Source organism: Notolabrus celidotus, chromosome 2 (assembly GCF_009762535.1).
Source record: "Notolabrus celidotus isolate fNotCel1 chromosome 2, fNotCel1.pri, whole genome shotgun sequence".
Lineage (NCBI taxonomy): Eukaryota > Metazoa > Chordata > Actinopteri > Labriformes > Labridae > Notolabrus > Notolabrus celidotus.
The window spans coordinates 30,236,822-30,259,588 of record NC_048273.1 but is presented as its reverse complement, the minus strand read 5'-3'; the positions used below and the strand labels follow the sequence as shown (position 1 = coordinate 30,259,588).

Sequence of the window (22,767 nt, the reverse complement as noted above, 5' to 3'; positions counted from 1 at the left end):
TATATATATAATTGATACAAACAGCCCATTTTGGCTGCTTGTATTTCATGCCTTTACCACAACAAACATTCTTCACAAACTGTAGGTTTTTAGAGTTTTATTTTACTTCATGAGGTTAGATTATACCAAATTATGCCCCCTTTTTGTTATTCAACAAGTCACTTGGCTTCAAATAATCTTTTTTACAGAGGTTGACAATCTGAAGGTCAATATTGTGCAAATTTGGAGAAATTGTAAAATATATATATTGATATGTAGCTCAGATTTGAGTCAGTTAACCAGGATAGTTTTAAGCATATATTTATGTTTACTACAAATAAACCAGTATTGTAGCAGCAATGTTTTATTTTGTAGGGTTGGCTGTGGTGATGGGGCCTACTGAGATATCTTTTCAGGGGGCCCAGAATTCTTGGCGACGCCCCTGCATACCTTATGAGTATTTTTCATAAACACGCCCACCGGCTATTTAGCCAGCAGATTTGTCACTCATAAATAGCTTGCACGGGTGATCAGAGTGCACCACAGAGGTGAAACATATTTTTTACAATGTGTCATGATTGCCACCCATGCAAATCAAGAGCGGTGGCATCGGAAATGGAATGTACCAAGAAGAGGGGGACGCGGGGAGACACTCAGCATGGTTTCCATCATTAAAAATACAGTATCGAGAGCCAGGCAGTATTTGTTTGCGTTTAGATGGAAAACATGCGAGCAGATGAGATGGAAAATTTTGAAGCAGCATTTATTACAGCTGGTTGTCGTTACCTGTATTCCTCTGTGCTCTGACTATCCCCCCTCCGGTGAACGCCGCGGTGTCTGAGCGTGTGGTAAGGTCTGTCATCGCGCCTGCTGGATCGCCCGGTTTTTTGGAGAGCAGAAGTTGGCAAAGGGATGTCAGTGCGATGATGGCGCTGCAGCTGAAGACCGGGGATGCAGCGTACTACCAGAGTGCAGAATACTGCAGAAATTACACTTCACCGCCTGTCAGCTACGGTGACAGCAGCCATTATCTCACCCGACTGCCAGGTAAGGAGAGGCTTATGCCATACAGGCTTTCCTCTTTGACATCCAGTGCTCTAACGATGCTTGATCGTGCAGAGATTAAGACATTTAACCAGAGAGGTTTTGCAAATGATACAAATGAAGGCTGATGTTAAACCTGCTTGCCCTGGCTCTGCTGTCATCATAGTGTCATGTTTGAGGGGTGTACCAGCCTTCATTGTGTTCTGCTCAAAGATGCTGCGATGCAAAATCTAACTGTCTCTTGTACAGTGAGAGTTTTATATCTTGAGCTGATGTCAGACTTTGATTTTAACAGCCTCAATCCTATGTTCACTTCAGTGCAGTGTGTTGTCAAGTGAAGAAATGCTGCTCCCTTCACTTCATAGCCTTTGCACTGCTTGCTCTGCACAGCTGATGGTGGCATGTGGCAGGTTCACACTGAGAGGGTTTCTTCGATGCACCTGCACAGTCCATGCCAAAAGAAAATCAGGCTTTCCGAGCTGGTTTCAGGGAATCGAGGCTATAGGCCATGGATCATGTGGCTACAAAGATGATCCTGATTTACAGCATGAGACTGATCTGTCCACCTGGTTATAGCCCTGCCATCAAACTGTCATCCTAAATCAGACCCTCTGTCAGGTTGAAATTGCATAAACTGCATTCTTAGATTGAAGTTGGTTTAAATTGTTATAGTAGGGATCTTGGTGAAAAATGTGCTGGGTTAATCAACCAATGCCTATGATTTATTTACATTTTTGTTGGTTATTTATATACTTGAATTTTTTTATTTTTACAACTTCTCGTCAGCCAACAATGAAAAAAAAGGTCTTGAAAGGAGAATGGATCACACTCTTTGTCAATTATTTAAAACTTGATTGCAAGTGAAATATAAAAAGTACAGAAAGATGTTGGCTATCTGGTCTTAGCTGCTTTCAGCTCGTGTCCAGTGCCTAGTGAAGCAGATGGAATAAGTGCAGGAGGCATGTGCTCCTCATTGCTCCATAATTGATGTGATACAGCACAGTATGGCAAGAAAAACTCAAGAGAAAATGAACACTTGGCCTATTTAGAGATTCTCTGTGGAGGCCACGGGATGATCAGGCTCCAGGACAGGAGTTTGTATGTGTGTGTGTGTGTGGCTCGTTACTGGACCAGAAAAGTAAAAAGTCTCAGTGAAGCTCAAAAAAGTGGATAAACCAGAGCACAACTTCTGAGGTCGTTATCTCTCTTGTTATACTTTAGGAATTAGCTCTTCAGAAACATGTTAGGTGTTACTGGTGTTGTCAGTCTACTCATCATTGGCTGCCTTGTACTTTGAGCAATATTACATAAGCTTGGTTTTGACTTGCAAAGTTGATTTTGTCCCCAAAGCTCAGATGCAAAAAGTTTTTTTGACTTTGCAACAAGGTCCATGTTCTGTGAACATGAATGTGTGCTGCAGCAAGTGAAGTAGACAGAACTTTGCTGGCCTGGAAATTGGTCTCTGAGGAGGACAAAACTGACCTTGACCTATCTTGTTCACATTTAAAATATAGAAAGACCTCAGCCAAAATAAATGGATAGATTTAGGCTTTTCTGCTCCTTTTTATGTCAAACACAGACCGAAACAGTCCCACTTTTCTGTTTCTTATAACAGCTGTACTGTTTGATCTGGTATGACGTTTCTGAAAGCTGGACCTGTTTTGTGTCTTAATCGAGGGAGATATAAATAGATGCTTTCATCTACCATGGTGTGGATTTGTAACTGTTTGTAATCTGCACAGTCATAGCTAAAGATTAATATTTTTGTGGCTGATTCTGGATCCTCGAAAGCAAGGGCACATTTTGCCCTTGTGCTGTCCCTGAGGCTGAATAAGTATCTATTCAATTATGAGATATAGCTTTAATTATTCTTCTTCTGCTTGAAAAAGTCAAAGCTACATTTAAAATGATCAAAAGAACACCATGATTCAGCCCAATTTCATTTAAAAACAATCTATTTTCATAACCCATACCTTTGTCATTCTATCTATCAAAATCAGACGCAGGTGACGTGGCCTGGAGTGTGCACATAAAGAATTTGACTCCTGCCGACTTTGCCCCTTGTATACAAATGTTGAACATTTAATATAAGGTGATATGTACAAGGCTACATTAACATTAAATAATAAACATTTGAAATGAGATATACAAGCCTGCATGAGAGACTAGTGCAGTGGTGAGGAGTGAAAAGGATGCTGAAATAAACAAAATAAAGCATGTAATGGATGGTTCATTTATATGAGGTGGATAGGTTTTACAGTAGGAACAGCAAAACAGAGTGCATAGATATACAAGATAATATACTAATGAGAAAAGATTGGTCTCATCTGAATACAATGGAACTGAATCTGAAGACAAAGACAAATGAAAGCAAAGGCAAAATGCAAAAATAGCTTTCAATAGCTTTGCTCATGTGTCTATTATATTTGAAGTTGTACTTTCCTTTTTTCAAGAGTGAAGGTGATTATTTAGAGTGGCATTTTCAGCAAACCCAAGGTGTCGCTCGCAGAGAAAATGACGATGAATCAAGGTTAGCTTGATTACAGTCACGCCTACAAAATCAACCATTGGTTCGTGTCTCATTGGCCCCTGTACTGTTGTTAGACAGAGTACTGGTGACAGGAAATTACAATGCAAAGTCATTTTACATGTGGCAGTATCCTCATGGATTAAAGAAGAACAGGCCTGGACAAAGAACTTACCATGTGTGGAATGTATTGACTGTATAAATAATGGACGTAGTATCTGAGAGCTGTTTTGAAGCCAATCAACGGCAGCAGTCATATTGGAAATGCGGAACTCAAGCAGGTATAGTGTGACCTAAAGAGGCGGGGTTTGAGCCTCCTAGCCAACAGCTATGTGTTCCTGCCTGTCAGTCATGTCCTTATTTGGGCAAAAACTCGTAATCTTAATATCTATGAACCGTCGAAATCATCCCCCGTACAGTGTGTGCCGATAGAGAAATTAGCTACGTAGAGCCAAGCTGTTTTTTGTACCAGGCTGTAAACATGTTTATTTCTGCTGCAAAGATTGTCTTTTTTGAATTGGTGTGTATGTGGTTTCTGGTGTTTCTGCAGCCAGCCTCAAGTGGATTCTCGATAAATTGCAGTTCATAACACTTCCGCATGGGCTTCATAGTTAGACACAGGAGGTTGCCGCTTGGTGGAATAGGGTTGCAATGATGCCAGAATTTTACACTTCCATATGATACTGGTAAAAATAAGAGAATGTCCATACCTATGTCAGTACCACACCAACAACAGACAACAGCTGCACTCCCTCGCTCGCTTGCGGCAGCTTTGGGTTGAAAACATGACTGTAGATTTGTCTTTTCATAGGCTTCAAGAGTATCTAATGTAAAAAGAATAATTCAGATTGTATCGTTGTAAAGAACGTCATATCAAAAAGTATCAAATTACTGAAAATGCTGACACCCTTATAACGGAGCCATGTTTGGCTTACCTTACTCTCTGATTAATAACAGTAACTACATATTTACTCCAATAGTGTTTTATTGTCTTGTGTCTCTAAAACATTATGAGTCAAGTTCAACAAATCAGCTTCAGCTGTCCTCTGTGCTCGTAGTGTTGCTGTAGTGAGGTGTCTGAACTGCTGTGCATGCTGTCTTAATCAGGGTTGAAGAGTTCTCTTGAGGCCGCCGCTGATGAGATGATTACGAACAGAATGTGGAACTTGATTGGTGGATGTTGCTCTGGTCTGACTCAAGTGAAAAAATATGAGCAATTATAATGCAATCTTCATAAACTTTGTCATGTCAAATATCCTTGGGATCTTCTTTTAACATTTTATAAGCATAAAAATACTTTGAATGTTTCTGTTTTCAAATTAAAACCAGGTTATTCCTGTTTGTCTTTTCATCAATACTGTGGCTACCTTTGTTCATTCAATTTTCTGTTATTGAAGTCTGAGCTAAGATAAGATGATATAAGATTGTAGTTATTGATTTTAAAGGAAAGTTCATTTTAATTTACAGTACAAAATATGAGCCATGCAAAAGTGATCAAATCAGAAGAAGTATAAAGCGAATGAGGGCAATGCAAAAGAGACATTGCCCAAACATATTAGCATACTGCAAGTATCTTAGGTTTGACTTTAAAGGTAAGCATATAAATTAAGGTGTAAAGTAATGGCATTAAACTGGCAGTAGCATGGCACTTATACTGACAAGTTTTAAAACTTGTCAGAGATACTTTTTATGTATTTTCTACAGCATGCTGCATCCACTCATTACTTACTCTATCTTCATTTGTTTAATCCTGATGTTGACATCAGATGATCATATACTTGTATCCCCAGAGTTATTATCTTGAGATAAAGAGGTAAATAAGTTGAGATCTTGAGAAAACAGCAAGTAATGACTTGTTATCTTGGGAAAACAGGGTACATAAAATTTATTTATGCATTTCCCTTTAGGGCTTCTGTAATTTTCAATATTATCCCACTTCCTATGAGGTTTATTGCATATAAATCACTGTTGCTGCTCCCTGCGGATGCCTGAGAAAGCCTCTTTTGAGGGAGCTTCCAAAACAGCAGATCAGCAATATGAGAAAATAACCTTAATACTACCAATAAGTAGTGAAACGGATATATATTCATGTGTTGTTGCTTCATAATGTGGCTGTCTTAATGTAATGTCCATAGAGTCATCTTTCAGTACACTATAGTAAGGTCAGTGATGTGTCCGGCATACCTTTCTGCTGAGGTCAGCCAGAGGTGGTGACAGAGAGGCAGCTAGACAGGCTGGACGGACAGACTGACAGAAAGCAGCAGTCGGAAACACAAACACCCTAGGGTGTTATTTTGGGGCCATGAATCATTGCCATTGGGTGTCCAATTGGATTCCAGATAAAAGCTTCCAGCACACTGAGTTTTGACACAGCTGCTGTTCGCCTTTTACTGACCTGTCAATGTACGGACACACACACACACACACACTCCCACACACACACACACACACACACACACACACACACACACACTCACGCACACAAATATAATGGCTCATTAGAGTGGCAAAAAACCAACACACACAAATCAGCACAGTGACATACCTAACATCACGCTCTTTATTTCTGGTTTCTTACACAAACATGAGTCTGTTTAAGCAGTCACACTTTAGGCTGTGTATCAAGGGAAGCTTGAGGATGTTATTGTCACTGTCTGTGTGAGTGTGTGTCAGGGTGTGTGTGAACATGCATATGTATATAATGTCCCGTATGCATGGCTGGAGGCGCTGCAGGCTCAGCCTAATCTTCCTGATGCCCACTGGAGTGTAAATCTCCTCTGTCCGACGATGTGTTACCATTCGTACATTTCTTTACATTGCTCCTGCCTCAGGGCTTCAGGATATAATCTTTGTGCTACTGTATTCTCATTGTCTGTATGATGATCTGTCAGTGCACAATGTCCACTTAAGCCTGCAGTATCCAAAGCATCTTCAAAGTCTATAAACCAAAGCAGATCATGCATTTATTTTGATACATTTAAAAGAAATTTGTTTGAAAGACGAGCAGTGTGGACCTAGTTTCTGGTGCCATTTATAGTGACGTTTCAAGATGTTCTTATTTCTGGATTCTTTGCTTTGAGGCAAATTTGATGTAGTCAGATTAAATTATAGTGTTGTGAAGATGTCCACTGAAACAGATTCTCTTTGCTTGCACTGACTTTACACCACTAATCCTACAAATCCATGTCATGTTAACTCAAGCCAGAAAATATCATATAACAAAAATACTATATTGAATATTCATCCGTGTGTAAAACCATGGATTAAGAGTTAACGGTAGTGTTTAGCTCTGCAAAGCTGTGCTAAACTTCTTTGCATTTCTTCCACTAGTTGTTAAAACTTGTAAACCTATTGGTGGCTGCAGAGGAAAAAAGCCTGCTTGGGGATTATTAAACAGATGTCCATTTACAAAGTCTTTGAAATGTTTATTTCACACCAAACTTTTTGCAATCATAGACTGTATAATACATGGACATAGTCAATGTGGTGTCACCTGTTGGTTTCTGAAGTGCTGTTTCAAAGCCTATGTTAGGTATCGGATATTGGTTGACCGAGCAAGAATTAAAGAGGTGAAGTTATATAGGACTATATAGAACTATAGAACTAATTGATGTGTTATCGCTGCAGTGTCTATCTTAGTCTTAGTAAACTTGCCTTAGTCAAGTCACCTCATTAAGGAACTGACCTGGAAGAAATGTTTTTGACGTTTTATATCCACACATCTATTGTATGCTTTGCTTCTGATGTCCACAGGTCCAGAAACCATGTTGAAGCCTCCCCTGAGTCTCTTCAGTCACCCACAGCAGCCTTTCCATCACATGGAATCGCTGCACCAGCTGGGACCTCCACCAATGGCACCAACGCAACCTCTCGGCCCACCTCCCATGGCCCCTGCTCATGCAATGGGACCCCCAAGTATGATTCCCCCGCAGACTCTATGTCCCCATCCCCTAACTGCTGCTCCTCACACACTAAGGCCTCCTCCCATCACTCCACCTCATAACTTAGGCCTGCCTCCAATGGCCCCAACTCAGCCACTCGGGCTTCCACCAATGGCGCACACGTTGCTGCCCCCACCTGTAGACCATTCCCAAGCAATAGTGCCTCCAACCATGGACCTTACACAACAACTGGGGCCTCCTCCTTTAAATCCTCCACAGGCCTTGGTGCCCCCTCCTGCAGGACGATTCTCCCTCCCTCCATGTCCACTGTCTTCCCCTCCTGCTCCAGGCCCAGACCCTTCTCAGCTGCTTCCAAGACCCCCTGGACCAGCTCCCATCCCTGCCCCCATGTCCTGTGTCATACCTGGTGGTCCTCTACTAGGTCAAGCAGCCCCAGCTAGCGAGCAGCCTCAAGATGAGGGCTCTTCATTGGGGTCGGAGGAGCAAGAAGACTCCTTGGGGCTTGGGGAACTGTGTAAACCACTGTACTGTAAACTCTGCAATGTTACACTCAACTCAGCCCAGCAGGCTCAGGCTCACTACCAGGTCAGAGGAAGTTCATATTTTAATATGCACTAAACATGTTAAATATTTATCTACATACATACAACAACCTCTGTTTCTTTATCTTTTTTTCCAGGGGAAGAACCATAGTAAAAAGTTAAGAAATTTTTATGCTGGCAGTCAACAGCCTCCAGCGATCAGGATCCCAGATGCACTGGAGGGAGCCGGCCAGACAGCGCTCAGCTCAGGATCCAACGACAGTGACGCAGGCAGACAGGTCAGGACCAAACTTGGAAATCCAGCTCCCTCCTACCTAAATGTTACAGTTTTCTAGTTGAGTAGGTGGGTGTACTGCTTTGCAAGGTAGCCAGTGTGCTGAAAGAGGTCATTTCCTTCTGAAGAGGTGTTAGAGAACTGCAGAAACTGTTTATACTATTAATGGAAGCTCATATAATTCAACTGAACGATTTAATCGCAACACATCCTAGCTGCACCTATGAAATACCTCCTTCCTCTGACTTGATTTTATTTAATCACAACTACCAAGATTTAAGATTTGTTTAATAATTGAAGCTGGGGGCGCTGGGGGCCTAACGGTCTAAGCGCCCCACATATAGAGGCTATAGTCCTTGTCGCAGAGGTCGCCGGTTCGATTCCCCGCCGCGACCATTTGCTGCATGTCTTCCCCCACTCTCTACTCCCCACATTTCCGGTCTATCTACAGCTGTCCTATCAATAAAGGCAAAAATGCCCAAAAATATTTTTAAAAAAAAGGAAAAAAAAGAATAGAAGCTGGAAAACAACAACATTCTCAATATTTGAACATTATTTATAATACTCAGAAGCATGATGTTAAAAGAACAAGAGAGAGGCAATAAGGTTTAACATTTTCAGCATCATTCATCAGCATGAGTTTCAGCTGTGCATTAGCAGCTCAGTACCAAAAACCAGACAGACATAGCGTGCTCGGAGAATGAATGTCAACTTGGTGGAGACCAAAACAGAGAAATAATACTAGACTTAAAAACACTAGACAGCCATGGAAATGACCCCAATGTTCTATTACTTTGCCCTGTTTCTGTAGATGTTTAAACTTAGTTGTTTGCTAGAATGTTATAAATCAATGTTTAGTGGGCAGCGTGTACACTGCCAAATAAAGATTTAAGAATGAACTGTGTCCCTTAAGCCTTGTTTTTAGTCATTGTTGTTAACATTAGATAAAAGTATAAAGGAAACAAAAATATGACTAATAAATGTGCCAGAAATATACATGAGACATCCATGGGAAACTGTTAAAAAGACAACATAACCTACAAATGTGTATAAACTAATTGTTAGACTCAGTCCATGTTTGTGTTATTTTATGGTTTAATGGCCTTCATCAGTAAACATAGCAAAAGTTGTGCTTGAAATCTCTTTCATCCTGGTATCAAACCTCAACATTTATTTTTTGGTTTTCTCACTGTTTACTCCCTAACTCCCCTCAGCACAAACACAGCGTTTCTTTGTCCTGTGTCCTCAGGCACTCTATAAGGGGGCAACCCGGGTCATCTTAGCCACAGAGAATGACTATTGTAAGCTGTGTGACGCCTCCTTCAGTTCACCAGCAGTCGCACAAGCCCACTACCAGGGCAAGAACCACGCCAAGAAACTGCGACTCGCTGAGGCCCAACAGAACGCCAACAACATGTAGGTTTGAGTACAGAAACTACAGAGCATAAAGAGGACTCATGGTAATTCAGCTTTGTAATGGCTCTGTAGTTGCTTTGAAGACCTTATGAAGTTTCAGCTGAAGCCATGATCTAGATTCCCAAGCTATTCAAAATGCATTAAAAGAAACCCAGAGATTACAACAAGCCCTGCTCTTTAACATACCTGAATAATCTGATACAGTGATTGTCTTCAGGTTTTAGCTGCCAATACATTTCTGGCTTGAACTTTTATATCAAATATCAAATGGAAGTTTGACAAAAAAGTCAAAGAGCTTCAGTGCTTTTTGGTGTGTTTTTGGCTTTGATTATAACCAAATTATCCATGCAAAACATTAAAAAACACAGCCAAATGTATGCTTTGCTCACCTTCTCTACCAAACTGAATTAATTTTGACTCTGGCTCTGTCTGTTTCAGGGAAGCAAACAACGAGACAGCCCCAAGAAGAAGTAGGAAAGACGGAAGTGAATACAGACTGGTGAAAAGCCGCCGCAGCCCACAGCTATCTGCTTCCATGCCAGGTAAGATGTTTTAAGTACAAGATTACCACTTAAAAGTGACCTGTTAAACTGATATCTGGTAATACAAATGAGATAAAATATGATTTGATATGATTCAAAATATGATTTCAATGTGCCAGTACAACAAATGAACCAAAAGTGGCTACAATTGTGTAGTCTTTAAACAGCCAACAACCTCGTTATCACATGAAATATAAGAAAAATATTAAAGCCGCAAGCGGCGATGAACGGGCCCTCGCACACCTGCAGCTGCCGCCACATGTAAAACCACCGCCTGATATTTGCCACCATGTGATGTGAAAGCAAGATCTGAGAGTATATACTACCTGTATCCCTTGGGTGGTGCAAATGTTCCAAGTTTTTGGCAGATTGCCAAGAAAACCTCCAAACTTCAGAGTCTGCCACGCCTACAATTTTTGTCTGAACAGAGTGCCTCTAATAATGTGGGATCGTCAATATGTCTGTTATAGAATGTGCCTTGTTTGGACTGAAATAGAGAAAAACCCTAGGAAAAGTTCGCAAAAGTTTGCACCCTTATTCGGGCATCATTCTTTACATTCAAAGCGTTATGTGCATTTGATGCCCAGCCTCAAAGTCTGCCACGCCCACAATTTTAGTCAGAAGAAAGAACAGAATTCCTTTAATAATTTTTTAATTGTCAATATGTCTACTATAGAATGTGTCTAGTTTGGACTGAATTGGAGAAAAGCCCTAGGAGGAGTTAGCGAAAGTATGCACCCTTATTTGAATTTTCAAAGCTAGGTGGCGCTCTTCCTGTTGAGTTTCGGATATGGGTGCAAGAGGCTTTTTTGTGCGTCCTGATGCCATGAATTTGCGTGTTCATTTTCAAGCATGTAGCTCAAAATAACCTTTATGCGGAGGGGTTTTCGAAAACTGTAGGGGGCGCTAGTGAGCACATTTTTGAGATTTTTTTGCAAAACAAATAAAATGGGATTTTTCCCAGGTCTGATGAGTGTGTTGGATTTGGTGAGATTACTTGCATTTTAAAGTCCCAAAAATCCATTTCCCGTTCATGGCGAGACATTTTTTTGATGCACCACCTCAAAGTCTGCCACGCCCACATTTTTTGTCTGAACAGAATTCCTTTAATCATTTTTAATCGTCAATGTGTCTACTATAGAATGTGCCTAGTTTGGACTGAATCGGAGAAAAGCCCTAGGAAGAGTTAGCGAAAGTATGCACCCTTGTTTGGATGCCTTTCAGCCCCATTTTTCATATTCAAAGCTAGGTGGCGCCCTTCCTGTTGAGTTTCGGATATGGGTGCAAGAGACTTTTTTGTGCGTCCTGATGCCATGAATATGCGTATTACTTTTCATGCATGTAGCTCAAAATAACTCTATGGGTAGGGGTTTTTTTTTTACCTCTAGGGGCGCTACAGAGAAAAATTTTGCGAGATCTATAATAACTTGCAATTTTCACCAGGCCTGATGAGTGTGCATAAATTTGCGCACTTTCATTCCTGTCCAAAGTTCCAAAACTGCGATCTCCTAGGCGGAAGAATAATAAGAATCCTTAGGATTTCAATAGGGCCTTCGCCGCCACTGCGTGGCAGTGCTTGGGCCCTAATGAGGGTCATTTTTTAATTTTGTAAGCAAAACAGAAGCAGCCAGCCATATTTGTTTCAGGTGACAGTTTTTTTTTCTTTAGTGTTACTTTCAAATAAATTATTTCTAGCTGACGCTCCCCAGTACCTACTTTTCTAGCAGACTCCAACAGTCCCTGCTAAAACTGTACAACCAACCACCAAAACACCATACACCTCATTCCTAAGCCTAGACCAAGCTGCAACCTCCTGTCTAAAAATATCCAAGTCCAATGCGGAAGTGTTATACACTGCAGTTCATCGAGGATCCGCTTGAGGCTGGCTCCGGAAGTACCGGAAACCACATATACACCAATTAAAAAAAGATGATCTTTACAGCAGAAATAAACATGTTTACAGCTTGGTACAAAAAATGAGTGTAGTCTAGATAGCTCATTTCTCAATCGGCACACACTGTAGGGGGGTGAATTTTTTTCTAAAGTGTCAATTTCAAAGATATTGAGATTATGAGTCTTCCAATGAGAGGCACAGCTGACTTGATTGACAGGAGGGGACACTGTAGCTGTTTGCTAGGAGGCTCAAAGCCCGCCACTTTACCTCACATTCGCTAGACAGCAGCAATATGGCTCCTTCCTACGATTGGCCTCAAAACAACACTTCAGAAACAGATGGGTGACGTCACGGATGCTACGTCCATATTATATACAGTCTATGGCCTAGACTATCATATATGGAAGCCTAGAAAAACAAATATCCTTGGAGATATCATGCAGACTTGAGCATTTTAGTTTTTTTCATCCATACTTTTGACATGTTTTGAAGTGCACTTAATCAGTAGTTGCATTTTTTGTCAACAGCTTTAGAGGGCTGAATTTGTTTGCTGTTAAAAAACTAAGATTTTTTTTTTTGAATGCTTACTTTTTTCTTCAAAAATGTTTTAATTACATAATTGAGCATAAAAGTCATCAACCCCATCCTGTTCTGGAACAGCTCATAAAAAGCTGCACCACTGTTTAGCAGACATAATAGTTAACAGATAACAATTTTGGCTGACAGCTTCTTTCGCCACGTTTTCAGTGTGCTTGTGTGACAGTGTGCTTTTGCCCCAGTGCCTGTGTGGAAACAGATACAGAGCAGGTAACGTCAGACTTTCTGCTGACGTCAAGCCACGATCCCTTTCTCTGTTTTTCCACAGACAAAAAACAATAGCACCTTGGTTCAAGATAGAGCTGGACAAATCATGCAGTAGAGCCAATCCACTTCCTCCCTCCCTCTCTCTCGTTTTCACTCTCCCCTCACTCTCACACACTACAAAGTTCTGCTGATTTAATCATTTTTTTTGTGATGGACAACCCCAAAAATAGCTGCTCTCTCTTCTGCAGTTGCCGTCTTGCTGTCTTTTTATCTCTTGCCAATCTCTGTCTCGTTTTTCTGCTTTAACACACACACACACACACACACACACACACACACACACACACACACACACACACACACACACACACACACACACACACTAACACAAACAAGCATTACTCTTCCTAATCCCAGATGACTTTGTGCTTCATGCTTCTGTATCTGTGTTACACTAATAAGAGAGATATTTTGGGATATAAAAAACAGAGTGAAGTCTTGGAAGTGTGTTTTTGGATACGACTAGAACTTAGGACTAAACTGTCAGTCTTGATGTGGAGATGCTTCAGTCCGCTTCAAAGTTGTATGTAAAAAAACAGACCTACAAACTGCTAAATGCAAGCTGTAGTGTCACCCTGATAGCTTGGTTCAAAACATTTGGTTTATTCAGTCTTTTGCTTTTCTCCACTCACTATAATCACTTAACAGACTCGGCATATGAGAACACAATCTGTGGTGGTAGGACAAGACTGTGGATGTGTGAAACATTCTGGTTTCTGTTTTCAGTCTGCACATGTTACTGGTTGCAAGTAGGAAAGCAGTGGAGACAAAAGGAGGCAGAAAGCATCACCTATAATGTATTCTGAGAACTGTTCTGACATCATCAAACCATGATTTAGTTTTTTATCAATGTCTATTAACAGACTTCAGCATATGCAACTAGCCTTCCAGGCAGAGACATGATTTCTCAGCTCCAACTCAACCTGTCCTCTCATTTAGTTAGAAACATTGCAATACAAGTTACAAGCTCAAAGGCTTTCATAATGTTGTGCTGCTGTATAATTGTATTATGAGACATTAAAAGCTACTGTTGGTAGTCGTGATATAAATATCAGTTTGGAGAGAGATTTCCCCCCTCACCAGATTTCCCCTACTTCTCATACACATTCAATGAGGAAGTAGTGCCGGCTTTTCAGCCATCAGGACGACGTATAGGGGCCGCCACTCCACCAATTGGGACAGAGGGTAGGAGAGTAGCTCTGATTGGTCCATGATAATGGGAATGAGGGGAATAATGACATTGCTTGATACAAGATACAAGGGATTTGGTCATCATCTCAAATTACTTCAATTACTGATGAGTACCGATGGGTATTATGACTTTTTTTCCAAACCCAGCAGAAAAAAAGAATTGTTTTTTACCCCATTCCTACCAACTGCACCTTTAACATACCTGGCAATAGTTATGATTTTACCACATTGTTATGTGAGATACTGAACAGACAGTGATTGGCCGTAAACAAATTAAAACAACATGTTTGATGACCTGTTAACGACCTTTAGACAATAGCTAATTCTATTATCAACACACCTCTTATATAACAGGCATAAGCAAACAGTATTTTAGCTAGTGAGTCAGTTTCTTTCTTTCTTCTGAGCAAACATTGTATGAGAAAATGAGATAAAAAGCCCTTTCCACTATATCATGGACCACTATGAAAAACAACCTGGAAACTAGCGATATGGCAGTTTAACAGCATGCTTGAGTGAATATGGGTAATTGGCATTAGCTACCAGAGGCTGTGTCCTCATCAGATGATAGTTAACGGGTCATGAGAATGATATGATTGTGATTTGTATTTATTTGTTTTCAGACAGCTAGCTGAACATAAGCTAGAGCCAGTGTTGATTTAATATTGACAGAATAATCAAAAGAGAAACTTCCGCTAATCGGTTTCAGCTCTTTGTCTCATATAATAGTTGTCAGTAGTGAGTCTTACATTGAAGCGTCATTTCAGCTGTCATCATAGATGAATGTGCAGCTGCAATTAACTAACTTTCCCTCCTGTCTCCGTCTCGCCTCTCTTTTTCCCCCTCAGGGCCGTACTACAACCCCAGGCCCAGGCAGCGCATCCCGAGGGACCTGGCCATGTGCGTCACTCCCAGCGGACAGTTCTACTGCTCCATGTGCAACTGCGGAGCCGAGCAGGAGGCAGACTTCAGGCAGCACCTGGAGAGCAAGCAGCACAAAGCTAAAGTGTCTGAGCTGCGATACCGCCATGAGATGGAGAACCTCGGCTACAGCTAGGAGACACAAGAAGGAGAGAGAGGTGGGAGAGGAAAATTCAGAGATTTGAGAGCAGAGACAGAAAGACCAAAGTGCAGTGAAGTATAGGCAGCCTCTCTTTTGAAGGGCGTGTTTAGTGAGGGGATTAGCCCTAATGGCCTCGAGACATTGTTGCAATTTATTTGATAAATGGATCAGACACTTAAATCCTCATAATTGACACATTGCTCCACCATGGGAAGCTTTAATTGGATTTTCTTAATTCATTTGATTTGGGCATTGCTCTTTAAAATCATTCTGCGTTTTGTACCACACTGCAACATGTCTGCATTTTGAGAAAATTGTGGGTTGTGTCAAATCAAATCCTGTTTAACCCGCTATCTTTTGCTAGGCTATTTCTGATCAACTTCCCTCCGATGCTCTGAGTGGGCGGCACGCTGACTCAGGATACAGGTCAATGCAAATGAATTGCAAGTAAATCTTGAGGTTGTTCAAGCCAAAGGAAGAGGACTACTGATGCAAAGCAGCACAGGAAAGGTGGTGCAGGAATACTTTAGAGAACAACGAGGCCAGGCAGAAGGTTTAAGCATTTTGAGAAAATGCATCTGTGGAAAACAAAGAAAAACTTCTGGATAGAAGTAAAGGGCACATAGAGGCAAACACTTGAGGTGAGAGCAGGTCTCATCCTTGGTGAAACAATCATCACCGAGGACAAAGATTGAGTCTGAAATTGTTTTCCTTTATATTGCGTGAGAATTATCCCTGCAGGTACTTTTTATAAGCCCTTCATCTGGGACTTATGGTCTATGTCATGATCACAGAGCCACACAGGGCACAGAAGAGAGAAAATTAACACCTTTATAGCCTCATAGAGGTAATACAACACAAGGTACTGTTAGTTAGTATCAAAAACAAAGCACAACTAACATCATCTAGTAGAAACAGTGTTACATGAATCTGTAAGCCAAACTCTAAGTGATCCTTTGTCATGTATCAGGCTGAAGCCTTCACCCCTGCTAGCCTTGTTTGTGCCTTTAGTGAAAATTAGGCTAAAGAGTTAGCTTTGGCTAGCCGTTTTGGAATTATAGTGAAAACCAATCTACAGTATTGATTGGGTTTTTTCTATACTGTGTTATCCTTCTTCTTTTACAAACCCACATAAATACTGTGTAAATATCTTACGATACATTGTAGAGGTAGATTTGCTATAATAGGCTTGACACTAAGGTTCAAGTCGATCAATGTTAGCCTAGCATATATTGTAAATACTCACGATCTATTTAATAATAATCAGGAATCTTGTACAAAGTGTGCACTGACTGAATGTCTACCTATAAGCACTGTATGTATGTGTTTGGATTGTACTGTAGGCCCTACATACCACATGTTCAGTGACTTCTTAGTTAATTTGTGAGATAACTCTGGTACCATACAAGTGTAGTCAAAAGATACTAGTCTCATTATTTTCTTAAAGCTGCGATCTCTTCTGAGGCAGCATAAAAGCTGAACCTTTGTCTCGACGAAGCAGCCAAAACGGTACCGTGAGGGGGATCGTGCAAACACCTTTTCAACACATAGGGGGCGTGGGCAGCTGAATGCATTTACACCCAAACTCCTAATTAGTTTGCAAATTGCTAATGAACATGTGCAGAGCTCCTGGATGATTTTGGTTGTAAGACATATCATTAAATTTTCCCAATCAGTCCTGATTCTCAAAGGCGACATAACCAGGTTTTACTGCAGTGTGAAACAGCTGCAGAGGAGAGTGATGGATTTTGTCTGGGTTTGCAGACAGATTCTGTTGTTGTTGTTTTCTTATACCCCAGGTACTGATGTTTTCTAATTGCTAAGTCCATTCTGAAAAGACTTGTTACATAATTGAAGTCAATGGTGATTTTCTGTCTCTGTTTACTTATCTTTTTTGTTTAAAGCACTTGTGCTGAGGTGAACACAACTAGGGATGCACCGATCCCATCCTGGTATCGGATATCGGCTAGATCGGACTCAAAAAGCCAAATCGGATAGCAGTAACAAAGGGCCGATATGTAGTGTCGATCCATAAGGCAAATCTATCCATCTCAGTTCTATGCTTTTCTGTGTTTACAACAGCCATGTGTGTCTCCTACGTCATCAGCACGGCTGGTCTGTGCATTTTTGCCCGGTGGAGCATGATGGAGGATGACTACAGAGACTCCGCGTTTTAGGTGCATGTCATGCTTCTTTTGCTAACAACTCCGACGGAAACTTGCAACATGTGCAGCGGTAATGTTTCAACGGATGGTAGTTGAAAAATATAATGGAAGCCCAAAGGAGGAAGTTTACGACAGCTGTAGCCTTCTGCAAAGAAGGAAGAAACCTTCTATAAATAGATTCAAAATGTGAAAAAACGGACAGGTTATTGGACTGAATTGTTCCGGATCCTTGAAGTTGAGGGATCCCAGCCTCTGGTTTAGCACTTGAAACCCAGGTACAGTTCTCCACCAAGTCAGAAAAGCATGAAGTTGCCAAAACATGATTCTATCCTCACATTAAGGAATAGAGATTGTTAAATCAATACCGGGATCGGATCGGCTAGTATCTGTATCGGCAGATACCAAAGCCCAGGTATCGATATCGGTATCGAGATCTAAAAAGTAGGATCGGTGCATCCCTAAACACAATGCAGTTGAAAGACATTTGGTGGCATACAGTCATGCTTTGACTAACTACAAGTGTGCACTGTGCCTTTAATTTTGGCTATGGTATTTAATGTTTTCACAAAAAACTATAACTGTAAAAAAATCTAAATGTTAATAGTTTAAAAAGCAAAATACTTGCACTTGATATAGTTATTCAGAAAACATTAGAGAAATAATTTTAAATAATTTATGCCTTAAGATTTTTTATGTTGCAGTTAAAAAGATTTTCTGGGAAATTTTCGGGAGTCATAATGTTCACAAAAAAGTACTGTAGGAATTAAAAAAAGGAGGAAACGATCTTAACATTTCCCTTTTTTTACACACACTTTCACACACTTTAACACACTTTAACACACACACAAACATACACACACACCAACACACACACACACACACACACACACACACACACACACACACACACACATACACGCACACGCACACACACACTGAGTTAAAAGCCTATATCGGGTCACTTAATTAGATGTGTTACAAAGTGTAATGAAGCAGCACCCTGGCTGTGTCTCTGGTGTGTTAGGTTATCTTTGGAGACAGGCAGCTGTTCACATCTTAGATTTTTTGTCTCTGGAGCACACACCTGATCACACTCAAGAGGACACTCAGGAGAAAAGCACTGTGAGGACAAAGTACTGTGGCATTTGGGGATTTAAACGTATGAGAGTGAAGGCCAGGGAGAGAAGCAAACAGAGCGAGGAAAACAGAAAAAAATAGGTTGTTTTTTTAGCCCACTATGCTGTTTGTTTTTAATCAAACAGGAACAAAGAATAGGTGATGAAAGCAGAAGCGGTGGGTGAGACACAGCTAGTCGAGGAATTCTTAATATTAGACACGTTTGCAGTCTGTTAAAAGCACTCCTCCTCCTCCTTCTTCTTCTTGAAATAACATGCTTTGTATAACTTGAAAGCATTGGAGGCATAACCTTTTATTATGTTGACAGGCTCCTGAATTCACAATGAGGGTCACACTCCAGTACAGAACACCTTCAGTAAATGCAGTTAATAATAAATGGAGAAAGAATGGAGGAAATGAGGATATTGTAGGATGCTTGTGGAAACAGCAGAGCCCTTATAGTGAGACTCTGATAACCTGTGTTTTTCTCTTCATCTGTAACCCTCTGAACTAATTCTTCTCAAACTTTGGGCTGAAGACCTGACAATGTAGCGGTGTTGACTACCAAAGAATCCCTTTTTTCATTGTTGGATTGATTCCTTTAACAATACAGGCAAGAGATCAAGACCCTTTAGCCCCCACAGGTCTCAGGTCCACCTTATGAAGATTCGTTATTCTACTTTTATCGGTCAGATCCTTGCAAGGGAATTTGAAGAGCTTAAGTAAATCAAAGAGACAAGGTTTGCATTATTCATTCATTTGGCTGCCTTGTCTTGTTAAGGAACCCAATGTCAAAAGTTTAATGACCTTCAGAAGTTTCTACAAGTCGCAAGTTCCCTCATAAAACTTTTATGTTATGAATCATCTGACATAGAGCTTTAAAATCTTGGAAAGCTGACATTTTTCACAGCTCCTTTTTTCTGTCCTTATTTGACAGGCAGTGGTAAATATGCAGAGAGGAAGCAGGATATTGACAGAGGTATGGCATGTAACCAGGTCATCTGACCTTATCCATGACATGACATCTTTTAATGGCATCATTCCCCCATCTTCTAATGCTCCAGTAGATCATTGGCTGGTTGGTGATTGGGAATTTGAAAGGCGACAGGATACATAACAAATTTCCTGTTCGTTTTTTGGCCTTTGGCTCTCTTATAAGCTTGATTTGACCATGAAAGTGTTAAGTATTTTAGAATAAACACCAACAAAAAGAAAGACAGAAAAGCGTGGCAGAGATTTTTGTTTAATACAGTAAAATATCTTGTTATGCAAATGCACAGATATGGGGATCCAGGTTGTGACCTATAGCTCCAAACATCACAGCATCTTTTTTTTTTTTACACATTATTTCAACTCCACAGAGCTCTGTTTTAATTAAGTTTTCTTTGGAGACAGTAAAAGATAAATGTCCCTTTACTGTGTCAGAGAGGACCCTGAGGAAAGTTATAAAAAGTGTTATTTCAAAGGGTAATAAAAGGGACTCAAAGCATCATCCTGTTGTTTTGCTTGATTCAAGACAATCCTAAACCAGTGAGCTCCAAATGAAAAGAAATTATGGAGCCTGAAATAGCGTGCTAACCACCTTAGTGGCTAATGGGCTGAAACACGTCGACAACTGGTTAACTGCTCCCGTTAAATGGGGACTGTTTTTTGGAGGGATGTTGTTGCAGTAAGACACCAATCTGCACCGTAGGATCTTCATTGATTGCACAAATGTTTCAAGCAGTCAAGTGCAAAAAAAAATTAGAAGAAAACACTGTGGTAAATAACAGCATTTACAGACAGCCATAACTGTTCGGAGGTTTTGTATTTTGGCGATCTTCACTTTTCTTTCTCTTTGTTCACTTGAGATGGTTCTTTTAACATTAAGGTCTAAAAAGGAGACTTTGTAGTTGTTTTGTGGTAATTTGTTAAAATAGTTCACATACCTGAGGTAATGTTTCTGTTTGTTGTTATCAAACTGTTTTTAGAGGCTATTACGGTTTGTAATTATATAACTCTATTATTCTGAACCACTGATTCTATTATATTCAGTGATTCTCTGTTTGTAACCAAGCTCTATTATCTCTGCTGATGTGTTTCAGCACCAAAACTTACAAGTAACACATCAGTTCCTCTTTGTAAATGATGGAGAAGTGTTAGATATTGCACTGTATGAATTCTAACTGGTTTATTTTGTGAACGACTCAAGTCATACTTTAAAACTGTTGAGACATTTCTACGAGAGGAGAAGGTGAGGATGTTGTTTTATAACACTGATTGTCTGGAGATGTTTTTATGCTGTGGTGAATCTATAAAAGGGCATTGGAGAGGATTTGTGATTTTGCACTGAAAATAAGGAAACCACTAGTGTTTATAAAGGGAATTATGCTTATTATGATATGCTGTTATGTTCAAGTGAAATCTTTGCTAGAATCGTCTTTTTTTTTGCCTCTGAATAATTTGTATCCTAATGTTTACAAATGAGAAGTTGAAGCTTTTATGGATATGTAATATATTTCTAATTCTGTAAATGTATCTGTGTGTAACACTGTTGGACTGATCGGACCAGGATAGATGGGCGACACTGTGAGGTTGATTAGAGAATGCACAAATCATTTTATCACCAGATTTATAAATTAATTACATTTGACACAGCTGGTCTGACAAAATGATGATGGACGCTGACTTGATCTTAAATGTTTCAATTAGACCTTGGACTCATTGGGAATACAATTTCACTATCTGCTTGCATCTGTTTGTTAACTTTACTTCAAAAACACAGTTGTTCAAAAATATCACAATGACAAACAGTCATTATGTCCAATCTAGTTCTCTGGTGACTGGAGAGAGTGAAATCCAATTCATTCTTCCCCCTTTTTTTCTTAATAACTTCTATAATCTACATACAAGCTAAATGTGTGGAATAGCGTCTTGGCTAATAATGTTCACAAGAAGTATGGGACAAACCACAGTTAAAATGAGGACATTTAAAAGTCCTGCAGACTTGCTGCAGCAATTATATTTTCTGAAGACGTGGTATGATTTAAGAGCATAATAAATCTCTTCATTTATTTCTCCAGAGAGTTAAGGGTCATCCAGAGTGATAAGGTAAGATGTACGGCAAGCATCTCTCAAAGTGTCAGACTATTCATCAAACACATGGTGGCCATCTGCCTCTTAAGCTGAAATGCTTATATAATCTGGCACTTTGCAAGATAAAAATCATTTTTATCAGCAATCGAACTGACAATGGACTATAAAAATCTACGGGGTATATTTCAAAGTGAAATCATACCTGCTTACTGTCAGAAACAGCCCTGGCTTTCCACAATTAGAGGTACAGCTTTGTCCACAGGGCGCCAACATCAACATACATTTCCTCACTGGAGCTTAAAGCATGTAGAGGATAAGATAAGCACTGACAGATTTGTGCAAATGGGGCGCCAAAATATACGCTAACTGGAAGCTCCCCACAGTAGCTTTAAATGAAATAAGGCTCTTAGGAGACTTGCAACATGGAAAACAGGAGTGTGACGTTATAAAGAAATGATTCCTCTCCTTGAGTGTAGCATCATCGGAAAATGGCTACCATGTTAATATTGAGACTTCTTTTCAAAGTGTGTACTTTCCCTGAGTCCACTTTGTCTGTCCCCTCCAGCTGTATTTATTTTAAGTGCAGTTACTCAACACCAACCTATAGATGATGTAATGCTTGCCTCATATGAAAGCCCATGTATCCTGGTCTACAGTACGTCCGTCTTGTACACTGACAGAATTCAGGACCCTTCACCTTCATCCACTGTAAGGGGCCACAAACGTCTCCCTGCAGGACAGTATGTACTCCTGTTCTCTCTGTGAAAACCTCAGCACACTTTCAGTGCCTCTGAACAATGTTGCCAATAAACCGTTACTGACTGACTGAATGGGTGCCTGGACGACTGATGTACTGGTTTCTGCGGCTGTGTGTGTGTGTATGTTTTCTGACAGATGAATAAACGTGGAGATGATATTAAAATCCAAGCTGAGCTGATGATCATTTCAGTGAATGTGCGTCTCATTTGTTCTCTTTCAAGGATCGGCCTGGCTCGCACTGCTCCAGGGGAAATAACCGTTCTGTTAGCTGACGCTGTTATTGGCTCACAGGGAGAAGACGCCCTACATAGCCTAGTTTCCTCTGCACTGATAGCCAGGAATTACTCATTATTCTTCAAATTGCCTCTGCCAAGAAAGCTGTTCTTATGCCCCTGGTAGTTTGTTTGTTTGCCT

At 40.4% G+C, this 22,767-nt stretch overlaps 1 protein-coding gene across 1 annotated transcript; it reads left to right on the top strand.

Annotated features, from left to right (window-relative positions):
* The first annotated feature begins 862 nt into the window (after positions 1 to 862).
* zmat3 (zinc finger, matrin-type 3) lies at positions 863 to 22,521 on the top strand. The gene is made up of 7 exons (XM_034702042.1): positions 863 to 1,026; positions 7,304 to 8,037; positions 8,132 to 8,272; positions 9,518 to 9,684; positions 10,123 to 10,226; positions 15,024 to 15,254; positions 19,457 to 22,521. Exons 1-6 carry the CDS (start codon positions 903 to 905, stop codon positions 15,230 to 15,232), a joined length of 1,479 nt encoding a protein of 492 aa, XP_034557933.1. The 5' UTR covers positions 863 to 902; the 3' UTR covers positions 15,233 to 15,254; positions 19,457 to 22,521.
* The last annotated feature ends 246 nt before the right edge of the window (positions 22,522 to 22,767 follow it).